This window comes from Anas acuta, chromosome 20 (assembly GCF_963932015.1).
Source record: "Anas acuta chromosome 20, bAnaAcu1.1, whole genome shotgun sequence".
NCBI classification, from domain to species: Eukaryota; Metazoa; Chordata; class Aves; order Anseriformes; family Anatidae; genus Anas; species Anas acuta.
In genome coordinates, this window is record NC_088998.1 from 7,788,464 (window position 1) to 7,802,909 (window position 14,446).

At 56.2% G+C, this 14,446-nt stretch overlaps 1 protein-coding gene across 5 annotated transcripts in view; it reads right to left on the minus strand.

The window, feature by feature from the left end:
• FUBP3 (far upstream element binding protein 3) overlaps positions 1-7,314 on the minus strand; it is a 39,287-nt gene extending 31,973 nt beyond the window's left edge. For all 5 annotated transcript variants that reach the window (XM_068656949.1, XM_068656948.1, XM_068656947.1 and 2 more), the window contains exons 1-2: positions 7,135-7,314; positions 616-721 (exon numbers count right to left, since the gene is read on the minus strand). In XM_068656949.1, coding sequence (XP_068513050.1) covers positions 616-721; positions 7,135-7,221 — 193 coding nt within the window. In that variant the 5' untranslated portion in view covers positions 7,222-7,314. The remainder of the gene's footprint in view (positions 1-615; positions 722-7,134) is intronic.
• Positions 7,315-14,446: the final 7,132 nt, after the last annotated feature.

The following is a 14,446-nucleotide window of genomic DNA, read 5'->3' on the forward strand; positions in this document are numbered from 1 at the left end:
ATTTACCCAGTAGATTATTCTTTGGCTGTAACCAGTGTTAATGCTTCAGAGATTTAAGAATTCTCAAAGAATAACCACGAGAAAAGTTACACCTCCTATAGGAAGTTTCCCTCCAGCCCAAATCTACTTATATTCGAACCATTTCTCCTTAAAATTCACATCACAAGGCAAAACAATCAGAACTCAACAGCCATTCATCTGCTGTGCTATGCCCACTGCTACCCATGGGATGAAACGGATATAACTCTGCCCCTGGGCACTGCCAGCTCTCAGAAAACGAGGCTTGCCAGGGAAGGCCAGCTTGCTTGCACACACCTGGTACTGTGCACATGGGTTCCAAGCAGCCCCCTCCCCTCCTCAGACCACCACGGAACAAGATTTAAACTGCAGAGTTAGATGGCTAAACCCCAAATTCACGAGCTAAGAAAAGAATGGCCTCAAATCAGGAATACTCAAGCCCAGGAGCCCTGTGCAAGACCAAACAGCACGGGGAGTCGTGCGTAACATTTCCGAGCACAACCAGCATTGATTTCTGTCCTTAAAGCAGGCAGCTGCCTCCCGCACACCTATTTCGGGAGCCGCATGCACAAGGCTGGCTCAGCAGAGCCCGCTTACCTCCATCATCCAGGGGCCGCTTCTGCACTCCATAACCATAGACCGAAGGGTCCACGAGTGTTGTAGAGTTATTCAAGTGAGGAATATCTCCGATTTTAGCAGCAATCTGTAAAAAAACAGAGGAGAAAAATACAGTTAGTGCTTTTGCAGTGTCAGCCACCAGAGCTACCTGTTCTTTCTCCCAACAAAGCCTTCACCCCAGAGCAATCTTCTCCCAGCTCTTTTCTGTATAGGTGGCTTTATAAAAAGCCCTAAGCAAGCAGCACTTTATTTGTACAGCAACCAGCCTTCCTCTTGCTTGGGCTATTTGTTTAATTAAGATCACGTTCGCCCAGCTCCTCTTCCTGGTCACGAGTACGTATTTACTGCCTGCGATATTATATTCAGATTTGTTTGTCCGTTCAGCTGAGGAGCTGAATCTAGCAAAGAGCTGAGCGAGCTCCCCGGCTCCGTCCCGGGGAAGCCACCGCCGTGTAGGAGGACACAGGCTCCTGCTGTATCTGCGCACATCCAGAGCCACAGAAACGCAGACGTGGGCATCAGTGGGGGTGAGGGGAGGGGAAGGCGAGGAATGTGAAGATACACAGCACAAGGACGGGGTTGGGAACTCCTCGCTGAGGGCCTGGCTCAGCCTGAGCTCACTGCACGAAGAATAAGCCACTGGGCAAGCTGTTAGCCCAGAATGAGCTGCAGTTTCCTGCAGCAGTCAATGCTTGAGTGGCTGTGTGTGTGCCTGTGCCTCTGCTCCCAGCCCTCAGAGGAGCACCAGCCATTCCCAGGGGAGCTGGGACACCAGGAGGACACAGAGGAAAGAAGAGATGCTCCGGCATCACAGTGAGGGCACCGGGGTGAGCAAATAAAACGGGTGAGAGGCACACACCTCGCTCACACTCAGTAAGAGTGAAAGCTGAGCTCGTCTCTAACGACACGTGGGACACACCAGGATCAAGCTGTCACCTGCTCCCCCAGCCAGGTCTAGAAGCCGTACAGGTGCAGGACTTCGGGGCTGCTCTGAGCTTCTGCAGCCTTTGGGCCCGGCAAACTGCAGTCTCCCCGCACCCTGGCACATGTAAAAGGCTTTGCTAGAGCAAGCAAGCGCAGAACAAACTAGCTGCAGGAAAAAAATATACATATTCTGGGTATTCTACAGCATTTGCTGCCTTTCCCAGCAAAAAAAAGAAAATCACCAGATATAATGTGTGCCTGGAGTCTGATCACACTCTATTACAGCTGAGATTTCACCGGAGAAGCAGCAGAAGGAATAGATGGAAAAAGAGCATTTTACACAGATGTGCTTTAAACGAAGGCAAGGGCAAACGAGAAATATAACTAAAGGTGGCTCTAAAATTTAAGTTTTATTGCAACAGAGAGACATCCGCAGTAACTCTGGTTGTTGACACCATCAACTGCTGCAGAGGAATAAACAACTGCCCAGGATGCAGAACCACAGGGTAGGGAAAAAATGCTGTTTGAAATAACCTCGGAAGATTGAGGGCACTGCTTTTAGAAAGAGAATAGAAAACATTCCCTTCAATGCCTCGCATGAAAAGGGCTCCAAGTTTTGACCATTTTCTCATTCTGACCATTCCTTCCTGTCCTCTTTTAGAAAGGCAGCAACTTCGTTGGATCAGAAGTGCCAGCAGCCCGAGGATAAAATCCTGCCACTTTTCCCCACAGGATTTTGACTGGTTTTTGGACGAACAACTGAAAACACAACACCAGACCATGAAACCCCCAGTTGGACTGAGCTAGCCCCCAGAAAGGAAGAACTGTTTGGTCATAACCTCGTTTTAGTGCCCCAACCAGCACAGCGACCACGTGGCAAAGCTCTGACAACGAGCACGCCGCGTGTCCGCATGTCCAAGAGCGAATAAGCTCACAGGAAAATAATTCTGAAAGCATCAACACGGACGAGCCCCTGTCTGTTCTGCAACAGAAAGCATCAGGTGAGGCCTTGCTTTTTGCTGACTGCACCCAGAGTGGCAGCCCCTTACCCACAGGCTTCCCCGTCACGTTTGGGCTGCAGAGGATTTTAGTGAAGGTACGAAGAGCACAGGTGTCTCCTGACTACTTCAGTGCTGAAAAAGACTTAAAAATGCATTTTGTAGCCATCCGTTGACAGCTTTAACACCCTAACATCCAATCCAAACACACGCCAAGAGGAATTGTGGTCGGCTGTAACACACCCGGGCTTATTTTGGAACATTTGATTGCAGAGTGCCCTTTGTGAGATCTTTCTGCTAGTGGTTATTTACTCAAAAAAAAAAAAAAATCTCTAAGATGTGGAAGTGGCGAGCTGATAGTTTGGAACTGAAATCACTCACCGCACACACATGGGGTAGGAAAAAACTTTGTGGATAGCAGGAATTGGCCTAGAGAAGGAAGCTGGCGTTAGGAAGGTGTGAGCAAACATCACCAGCACCACGGAGGGCTTTTGGCTCCGAGCTTTATAAATCCCTGCTCGTGCTTAGCGCACCATTATCTCCCCAGCACACAAGCCTCAAAGTTAGAGGACAGAATAAGAGAGGCGATGCAATTTTCACACTATCAGCTTTTGGGATGGTTTTTTTTTTTCTTTCTTTACTGAAACTTGCACCCTTATCTCCAAAGCCTCCCAGCTGCCACGGGATTACACGCAGACGACACGCCGCCTCCCTCCAGCAGGAAAAACACCCCGCAAAATCAAGAGTTAAGCTTCCACAGCAGACACAGACGTTAAAATATATATTTTTTTAAACTTCTTAGGTCTGACCTACAATGGGAACCTCCGTTTCCACTACAGGTTCAGCGGGGAGATAAGCACAGAAGTTAGAACAGAGCAAAAGTAAGCAGACCTAGCCCTTATCTGAGCAGATGACCTTGAGTGCCGTACTGCTAGCCACAGCTTTTGTCCCTCTGCATGTCAGGCTTTTTTTTTTTTTTTTAACCCAGCGCATCCATTTCACCGAGCTCTGAAATACGCTGGAAAAAGCATCTCTACCCCAGACCCGTTTCTGCACTGAATCCCCTCACATTAAAGCTCTCCAACGAGCATTTTAAAGGACACGGCATAAGGCTCGAGTACAAAAACTGCAATTGTAAAGCCAAGAATAACTAAATAAACAAGAGTTGCCCGAAGCATACATGTTTTCCTAATACCTTATGTTTCTGCCCTCCTATACCTTCACCACCCTTTAGAAGTGGTGCAATACCCAAACACTTTCAGATATGGAGCTTCTCGGCTAGGCACAACGGGACTCGAGCACCAGTGTCTGCAGAAGGCAGCTCTCAAAAGGGCCTCGCTTCTGGGAAAGACCTCTCCCTGCTGTCCTGCAAAAGAACAGCAAGCAGTAAAAACACCAATTTGAGATATTAGCAGGATAGAAAACAACAAGGTGCTGGCATCGGACCCGTCAGTGCCTCTGCCACCCTTCCCATGCAGACAGAAGGCTCACTTGCATGGTAGCAGTTCCCCCAAAGCTCTGGAGGAAGCAGCAAAACCACCCCCAGCCATTTAAGGTGCATCCCACAGGTGGTTTCCCTAATTGCAAAGATCTAAAGCTTTGAGGATGACCTGAAAAAGTACTTTTCTCTCTGCCCTTTTGGAGTAAGTCTCAAGGTCCCTCTCTCCCTGTGGAAATCAGAAGTTGGAGCCTGCCACCAGGAAGGCCTTTTAAACACACGGCGTGTTGGCTCTCAGGAAGCCTGAGGACGTTCACTCCGTTTCGAGGTACCCAAGCCACCTCGCTACGTACGGGCTGCCAAGCTGCAGACTCTCCTCTTCACATCATTCTGGGAAATTCGGGTGCAGAGAACGTATGGGAGGTTACAGGAATGCCACGGGTAGGAAGAGGGAATCACCAGGTGCTGTGAGGGCACACACTGTACAGGGAACGAGTCTGCCACGAGGGAGAAGAGAAGGTAAGAGCCAAGCTCTGTCACTGAGAACAAGGCTCGAGGACAGTCCAAGAGAAATCCATTTTTATCCGGGGTCCTGGCAGCTCTGCTTATCTTTTTTTACTCAGAAGGAGAGCAGACATCCTTTCTCCTGCTCCCAAATGCCACCGAGGCAGCCTGTGCCTCTGCGTGCAGATCGCTCACACCTACAACCCAAACATCATCCGCTCACCAGAGCCGTGCTGCAGAAGCTGCAGCAGAGCCCGGCTCAGACCTTCAGCATTCACCTGGAGAAGCCCTTTTAGATACGCCTCATATATTGAGGAGTACACACACACACCCCCCAAGAAAAAAAACCTCCAACCAAGTCCTTCGAAAGCACCGTGAGTCATTTCCTCCAGCGGTGCTACAGATTTCTTACTCTCGTGTTAGCTCAGGTCCCGGCGTGCTTGAGAGCAGTCACAGTGATTGATCAGGGAAAAGTCTTCCTTGCCTTGAATTATTTAGCTATTAATAACTAAGCAGAGGAAACCACAGCTCAAGGTTTGGGTAATGGCTCTCACGAGAGCTGAATTGAGCCAGTTTCATTACCAGCCTTCAGTGCAAAATTAAACTTTGGGAGAGTTCAAATGTCAAGGCAGGGATGCCAGGCCAACACAGGAAGCAAGAACTGAGACTGCCGTGTTTTTTCTTCTGCCCTCTCCCTGCTTAAACCAGAAACAATATTCAGAAAAGGCTACAGCACAGGCCAGGAGTAAAAGCTGACCTCTGTGTAGCAAATCAGGATGGGTCAGGCACGCTACAACATTAAATGTGGTCAGTGAAAGCTCTGCCACCACCTCCAGAGAAAGGCTAAGTGTACCTGCCTCCACACCCCGCCTGATTCTCAGCCAGGGCAGCGAGGTGAACCTCTCTCCACCGATCACTCCCCAAATCCCACTCTCATCCCCCAAATACCAACAAAAAAAGAACATTCAAGAGGCAGCAGACAACTCGCTGCAGAAAAACGTAGGCACTGGGCTCCCAGAACGAGTGCAGAGAGCACATTTCTCACCACACTTGTCTCTAGCGTGTAAGATGGGCTGCTATGATGCGGTGTTTGACCCACAATTGGCAGCTCTGGATGTTTTGACAGATTTCAGCTCAGACTGATGTCATATGCTCAGGGAAACCCAATGTATTCTTTCAAATATAATGAATTTTGGAACAGCAAAATCGCAGTAAACGAGCAGGGCTAAGTTACAGAATTCTTTGATATTCCACCTCCTTCGTGCATCAACATGAGGCTCCCCAGCCCACCCTATAAACACAACAGGTATTGCCACCAGTTTTTGGATAGCCCTGAGTTAGCTGAGCAGAGGCATCCCACTCAACCTGGTACCCATCAGACAAATGCTGCGTGGTGTGACGCTTCCAACACACTCACAGAAAGGTTTCAACACATCACAACTGACCAGCGAGGAACTGATGATCTCCTTGCACATCGGTCATCGCCAGATTATTCAACAGCGAGCCCGCAATAATATCATCAGATACCCTGGGATGTTTTTGCGACGAGAGGCCTTCGGTTACAGGCGACCAGGTCAAGGCAAACACAGCTGCAACCCCTCTCGATTGAACTGCACGGAGCAGATAACCCCGGGCAGACAGCGCAGCTCTCAGACATCGCACGCCGTCAAGGCCACGGGGCTTTGTGAGCCACCAAGGAGCGACACCTGGCCTCACCTGGGGGGCTGCTAGCACGCAGCTCGCCTCCTGCGGTGCTTCTAAAACAGAAATAAGCAGATGAAGACCAAACTGGCTTGTGAGCTCTTCTAGGAAGGTGCAGGGTGCTCCTCTAGAGCAGCCAGCGCCTCTGTACGCTTGCTGCAGATGGTGCAGAACAGGCTTTGCTGCCACACTGATTCACCAGCGAGCCGCGAGCGACGGTACGCCGCTCAAATCCCTTCAGGAGCTCCTAGGGTCCGCCTTAGCTCCTTCCAAGTTTCTCAGCTCAGTGAGAAAAGCGAGCCTGGGAAACAGAAGGCGAGTCTCCCTACCTGGCCTGTAACACTGGAAGGAATAAAATCAGTCTGCTGGTAGCACAGAGCCGTGTCACACCTTGCTCCCACCTTGGAAACACAAGCAGCAGGGACAGCAGCAGCCGCTCGCTTCTGAAGCCTCCTTCCCCAGAGCACAGCGCAGGCAGGACCCAGACCCCATGGGGGAGGCTGGGACACCCCAAACCCTGCAGAAAGCTGCTGATTAAATCCCGTCTCACCTCTCACACTGCGAGCTGCCATTTCACCCCTGTGACTGCATGAAACACCCCTCACCTCTCCCTCCACGGAGAGAGGAACCAGACCCTGCAGCGGGCCTTGGGGGCTACCCCAAAGCCCCCTTATGACCGAAAACCCTCGTGAGGGCCCCTTAATGCACCCTGGGGAGGGCAAACACGAGGAGGGGAGGACCCGGTGCCACAGCGAGGGGCCTGGTGCCACCCAGGAGGGACTCGGTGTCACGGTGAGGGGCCTGCTGTCACGATAGAGGGCCGGGTGTCACGATAAGAGGCCTGGCACCACACTGAGGGGCCCGGTGCCACCCCCGGGTACCCCGCAGCGGGCCCTGCCCCGACCCCGGGGCCGCCCCCGGCCCGTCGGTTACCTGCCGGACCCGGTGCAGGGCATCGGCGAACCCCTCGGCTTTGATCCCCACGGGGGCCGGGCTCTGCCCCTGCGCCAGCTCCGCCATGGCCCGAGCCCCGCTGCCGCCTCCTGCTTCTCCTCCTCCTCCTCCTCCTCCTCCACCGCCGCCGTCCCGCCCGGGGACCCGCACCCGGAAAGGGAAAGAGCCCCCCGCTTCCGGCGGAAATGGGGCGGGAACCGGGGCGGGAGAGGGGCGGGGATGGGGATGGGGATGGGGATGGGGGGGGGGGAGCGGGGATGGGACCGGTCCCGGTTGTAGGCACCGCGTGCCGAGGAGCGGGGCCGTGTCCCCGTGTGTGCAGCGGGACGGGGGTGGCGCAAGGAGCAGCCTGCGGGCACCTCGGGGACACGGAGCCACAGAGCCCGCACTGAGCCCCAACAGTGTAACAGAGACACCACAAACACACAGAGACCCCAAAGAGACCCCACAGAGCCCCAACAGTCCCACAGAGACCCCACAGGGCCCCTGCAGAGTCCCAGCAGTCCCACAGAGCCACCACAAACCCACAGAGACCCCCAAAGAGCCCCCCACAGGGCCACCCACCTACCCACAGAGACCCCACAGACACCCCACAAAGCCCTGACAGTCCCACAGAGACCCCACAGAGACCCCACAGAGACCCAACAGTCCCACAGAGCCACCACAAACCCACAGAGACCCCCAAAGAGCCCCCACAGGGCCACCCACCTACCCACAGAGACCCCACAGATGCCCCACAAAGCCCTGACAGTCCCACAGAGACCCCACAGAGACCCCACAGAGACCCAACAGTCCCACAGAGCCACCACAAACCCACAGAGACCCCCAAAGAGCCCCCCACAGGGCCACCCACCTACCCACAGCGACCCCACAGACACCCCACAAAGCCCTGACAGTCCCACAGAGACCCCACAGAGCCCCAACAGTCCCACAGAGCCACCACAAACCCACAGAGTCCCCCAGAGAGCCCCTACAGAGCCACCCACCCACCCGCAGAGACCCCACAGAGCCCCCACAGAGCCCCCACAGAGCCCCCACAGAGCCTCCACAAACCCACAGAACCCCCACGGAGTCCCCCACAGAGCCCCCATAGAGCCATCCACCCATCCACAGAGCCCCAACAGTCCCACAGAGACCCCACAGGGACCCCACAGAGCCCCGCAGAGATCCAACAGTCCCACAGAGCCCCCACAGACCCACGGACCCCTCACAGACCTACAGAGCCACCCACAACCCCCACAGAGCCACCCACACATCCACAAGCCTCCCACTGACCCAGAGAGCCACCACAGACCCACAGACCCTCCCCAGACCTAGAGTCCCCCACAGAGCTCCAACAGTCCCACAGAGCCCCCCACAGAGTCCCCCTAAGAGCCACCACAGAGCCACCCATGGCATGGGCTGGGCTGGGAGCAGCTCACGGATCACCCACCAGCCCCCCCCCAGGGCACAACGCCTCCCCCCATGCCATCTGCCCAGAGCCCCGTCCTTGGGGGCTTCCAGAAATGGGGCACCCACAGCCACCCTGGCATCCCACGCCACCCACACCACACAATTCCTTCCTTGTGCCACCTAAACCAGCCCTTGGGTTGCTTAAAGCCACCCCCCTTGTCCTGTCACTGACCAGGAGACCCTCCCCAGCTTTCCTGCAGCCCCCTGTAGGCACTGGAAGGCCACCACGAGGTCCCCCTGGTGCCTTCTGCATGCTGAACGCCCCCAACCCCCTCAGCTGTCTCCTCACGAGAGGTGCCCCAAGCCCTCAGCGTCCCCATGGCCTCTGCACCCACCCCAACATCTCCACTGCTGTAGGCCTCAGGGCTGAGCACGGTGCTCCAGGGACATCCAACTCATCCCAGGGCCGGTTTCCCAAAGCTGCCAGGCCAGAATATTAAATTCAAGTCTCAAACCGTGACCCAAATGACGCAAGTGCCATGTTTCTCCCCCCCGGCTGCCCGAAACCAGTAGGGAGAAATCACTGGGGCTGACGAAACCACCTGGTGCCCCTCCAAGGTGGTTCTCCCCCGAGTACCAACATTTTCTCTTCTCAGATCAGCTCCAAGGAGCATCTGAGACACAAGCCCAGCTCCCCCCAACTTCGGGCACCATTTGGGGCCGGTTTCCAGCCCACCACTGTCCCACTTGGACCAGGCACTGGTCTGCTCCTCTGGGCCACTACTCTGCATCACGGGGGGCTGCTTCATAGGAAAACTACTCCAAAGCTGGCAGCCCTGCTCAGGACTGGCTCTGGGAGCCAGGTTTTGGTGATACCAGCACCCAGCAAGGGGGGTGGGTGCCTCCCGGGGCTGCCTCGGCTCACCCCAGCTGTGAGGGTGCCAGGAGGGTGCAGCCGAGCCCCTACAGCAGATGGGGCCACAGAAGGGAGTAAGATGGAGCCAGGCGAGGCGGTAAGAAGACATCAGACAGCCATTGAAAAGGAGGAAATTACAGGCCTTAAACACTCCCAGAAACAAATTTTTGATGTAAATCTTCCTTCTGAGGATAAAAAAAAAAAAAAAAAAAAGGAAAAAGAAAGGAGTGATTCTACGCCTCCATCATCCTTCTCCCCCCGCTGTCCCCACTCCGAAGACACACACACCTTCACACACGCACACACACACTGAAATTAGTTGTGACAGCTGAAATTCTCTTCTCATCGGACGACGTTTGACAGGGTACTTAAAAAAGGAGAGGAGAAAAAAAAAAAACAACACGCACACAAGAAGAAGAAAAGGGAAAGTGGTTTGGTGTCGCGTGTGGGAGGCGGAGGGGGGTGATGGGGTGGGGGATTTCAAGTGATACAAGGCGCATAATTCAGGCTCCTTGGATTGCAAAAGCTCCTCTTACCTAAAGGGCCTGCTGCCTTTATTTTTATCCAAATGGCTCAATTACTGCAAAGCCCCACAGAGAAAATTATGGATGTTTGCCTCTATTTTTCTCCCCTTGTCTCGACAACTGTAGATATTTTGTTTTCCTTCTTTCCATCTCTCTCTCTCTTTTTTTTTTTTTTTTTTTTCCTTTTGGTGCTGGTGGGTGCGGGGGTGGGAGGTGGCCAGGGACCGGGATGGGGGCTGGATGCGGGGGACGTGGGGTGAGGGACAGGGTGCTGAGCACGGTGGCCCTGCCACCGTCACCCAACTTGTTCCTCTCCCCATCTCCCACCCGTCACCTCGCACCTTTTGCTCCTCGTGTCCCCCTCATTCTCTCCCTCGCTCTCGCCCCGTTTCCCACCCTGCTCCTTTCCTCCAGCCCTCTCCCCCTTCGATCTCCCCCCACCTCTCCCTCCTCTCCTTCCCCCGACACCCCCTCCCTGTGCCTCTCAAAGCCACCATAATAGCAGCTTGTTTGGCACTTCACTTGGTCTCAATGAGAAAATTCCCCCCTCTCCCTCTTTTTGCCTTCGTTATTTCCAAACCCTGCAATAGCTCCTTTGCTCAGGGCTGCGGGAAGTGCCCATTTTTCAACATTTTTCTTTGGCTTATGTTTGTCATCCTCTGAATTACCGCACCGGGGAGTCCAGTCAGCCCGACACCGGGCCCTGCTATTCACGCCTCTCCTGCTCCTTGAGATCATGTAGGGAGAAATTAGTTATTTATTTCGAGCACCACTGCAGCGCACTTCCCAGCAGAAGTGTTTGCTTGGATCCCCGCAGGAGCAGGAGGCTCCGCAGGGACCGATGGCTCCGGCCAGAGCCGTGGCCAGGGCAGGGCAGGGGACGTGCCCCCCCCGGCCAGGAGGGGATGGAGAGGGTCCCCCCCATGCTGAGCTCCTTCCCTGAGGCTCCTCCTGGAGCAGATGCTCCCTGTGGGAGCTTCCAGACCCTCTTGTCCCACGAGGACACTTTATTATCATGGTGTTGTTCCCCAGGGTGTGACGGGTCGCAGGAGCACATGCGGCTGGGGAAACTTTGCACACTAAATGGGAATGACCACAGCAACCCACAGGACTCTGCTGGGTGCTGGGAGGCCGGGCAGGTTTGGTTGGTGGAGGAAAAACCTTGCTCCAGCACAGCCCATGGTCGCTGGACCCGGTGCCCAGCTCAGCTCGCTGGGCGCAGACCGGCTCTGGGTGCGCAGGAAGGGATGCACCAAGGGCACCGCCTCGTGCCACCAGCACATTTTGCTAACCCACCGCAAGAAATCCACCAAAGCAAGGATTTTCCCTGCTGTGACGAGGCCTGGAGGCAGCGAGTGCCAGCCCAGCACGCGTGTGGGTCTGCAGACAGCTGGGCTGCAGGGGTGGCACCGCCACCGGCCGCGGTGCCATCAGGACGAGGGCCCGGCCAAGCTGCAGCTTTAAAGACCAAGGAGAAGCAGCAGGAGGATGAAAACGCCAAATTGGCCCAGTAGGTAGACCTGCTATTTAAGTGCAGGGGAGAAGTGAGCGCGAGGAATTACAGGAGAGATGATAGCGCCCTGACAGCTGCCATTTCCCACCGCCAGCCTCCCCTAATGGAGTCCTAATGTAGTGGTGGGCTCCTCGCTGACAGCCCAGCCCCAGCCGGGGCTTGTCTTTGTGCTGGTGACAGATGGGACAGTCCGGCAACAAACCTGTAATCCTCTGATTTCTGCCGCCTCCGCTTAACCCCTTCTTCCCCCGCCACCCGCTCGCTGCCCAGGTGCGCGGCCGATGGGGCCCCCACCACCACCCCGCTGCAGGGCGCCGGGTCCCTGCGTCCCGGAGGACACAAACAAAGGATTTGGGGAGCGGGTGGCAGCCTGCGGGTCCCTCCCCATCGTTTGGTGGCTGCTGGCAGGTGGCAAGGCTCAGTTTGGGTACCAAAGCAAGGCAGAGCCGACTGTGATGTGGCTCCCCGTGGGGAAAGGAAAAAGGCAGAGCACATCCTGGCCAGGTTCCCCATCCTGGCTGGGTTCCCCGTTCATCCTGGCCAGGTTCCCCGTGCTGCTGTGCCCGGGTGACATTTGAGCGTGCAGGTGAGCCGGGGCAGGTGTGCTCCGCAGCTCTGCGCCCCCCCGGGGGGATTCAGGCAGCCTGCCCAAAACGGTGGCCAGGGGCTGTGCCACCAGCCGCAGGGGATGCCGAGGGGGTGGCAGCAGGAAACGCTGCCAAAGTTTCCTGGCAGGAAAAGAAATGCTAGTCCCCGAGCTTGTCTTGCAGCTCCGAGGGAAAAGCAGGCTTGCTGGAGGATGCTGTGACGCAGAGGACAGGGGCAGAGGCTCGCTTTCTCCCCCGGGGATACAAAGGACAGATTAAACACCTGGCGATCCGCTCCCCCCCATCCCACCACCAGGATGGGCCCAAAAGGATCCCTGGAGAGAGATTTTCGGATGCTTCATTAGGCAAAGGGTCAAGCCCCTCCACCTCCATCCCGGCACTGAGCATCTTTAACATCCAGCTCCGTCACCCCAGGATCTCACGCACCGGGCAGAAACTCCGCAGCCCTGCAAGGTCCCAGCTCTCCCCTCACCTCTTCACCGATCCCCCTGCAGCGTCCCTGCCCTATTTGCTGCTGGGGGAAGGAGCTGGGACAAGGCAGAGCTCTGCTTGCCCATCCTGCTGGCACACCCAGGGGGACTCCACGCTGAGCCCTGCTCCGCTGCGCTCCCACCCCTTGGGCAGCCCCCTGGGACCTGGCCACGGACACAGCAGATAGAAAACCCCCATCCCAAACCCCTATGGGAGAGGAGCTGAGCCCACAGGGCTGATCCCGGGGATGCTGGGGGCTTTGGACACCCCCTGTCCTGCAGGGAGCCCGGTGCTCCGGCAGCATCTGAGCCTCCCCGGCAGGAGAGCGAGCTGCAGCGCACGCAGGTACTCGGCACAATTAGCCAACAAGTGGCTGTTTTGTGAGGGATTGTTGCTGATGTGTTTTAAGTGGCTTTCTGAGTGGAAAATGTTAGGCGCTGGAGAGGCCGGCAGACAAAGGGGGGGATGCATTAGGTTTTATTGGTCTGGTTTGCACACATCTGACATCACTCTATTAAGCAAGTTCGGCCCGGCTTTGGGGAAAATGAAAAATAAAACGAGGAAAAAAAAAAAAGAAAAAAAAAAGGGGGGGAGGAGGGGGAGACGAGGGCGCGGGGAGCGCGAGCGATTCAAACAGGCAAGCGGGGGCTTAATAGCAGGAGACACTGGAGCAAACTGTGTCAACCAGATGGGACCCGGGTGCTGCGGGAGGAGAGGGGAATTAGCCAACCCGCGCTTTGTTCCAGCAGAAAGCGCGGCCCTCTCCCCCCCAGGAGCTGCCTACGTGTGATATAATACAGCCCCTTTCAGCCGCTAAGCTGGCCAAGGACAAAAGTCACCGATAAATAGCGAGAGGGAGAGGCTGAAAGCAAAAGGCAGAGCTGCCCACGGCCCCGCTCTCTTCTCGGGCCGCCCGGCGCGTGCGCGGTCTGCGGGCAGCCCCGGGGACTTGTGCCAGGGCTGGAGGTGACAGCGGGGGACGAGGCTGGGCAGGGACACCGGGCATTTAGTGGGGCCACTGTGGCTGTCCCCGTTTTCTCTGCCTCGGTTCCCAGCTGGGGATGTGAGAGCGGGGACCTCGTCCCAGAACTGGTGGCCCTGCCCAAGGCCACCACCTGGGGACACCGAGCCAACGCGTGCGTCCTGTCCAAGCGCCCAACCCCTGGCCCCAATAAAATGGTTGAAACACCAAATTTCTCACCCAGCCCCAGCTTTCCCTGCAGCCTCGTGCTTGGAACCACGGCCCCATCACCACATTTCGCCCTGCTCCACGGCACGAGGAACCTTTTCCCCTCCCGTCCCCCTTCTGGCACCCGGACACATCTCACTGGGAACCACAGGCTGGAGTAAGGAGACCCCAAAAATCCCAGTCTGAGCTGAAAGCCGTGGCCAGAGGGGGCGGGGGGCAAGCACTAAACCAGACACAGCATCATGCAAACAAGCAGGGGCCCAGCCCCTGCACCCGGAGGGGGCTGACGGAAATATTGATCGTGAAAGGACCCCGGGCGAGGCGCTGGGTGCGAGGGGGGGGTCAGGGAGCAGCGGCTCAGCTGGCGGCCCCTACGGGTGGTGTGGGGGGACCAGGGTGGGCAAGGGGAGTGCTGGGGGTCTGGGGATGTCCCACGCGATGCCGAGGGGCTGAGGCCAAAGTGCTTTTGCCAAGGGGAGGTAAAACAAATCGATGAGGGGCCGCCGTGACACGCTGACCCTGGCGCTGAGCCGCGGCTTTAACGCCTGCCCGTAAATGTGAGCGGGGCTGGGGGCACGGAGGCAGATGGCCGGGTGGGGGGGGGTGCGAGGGGACACTTGCTGGTGGGATGAGGAAGGGGAGAGTGCTCCCAAATTGAGTGGAGAACCCGGGGAGGGG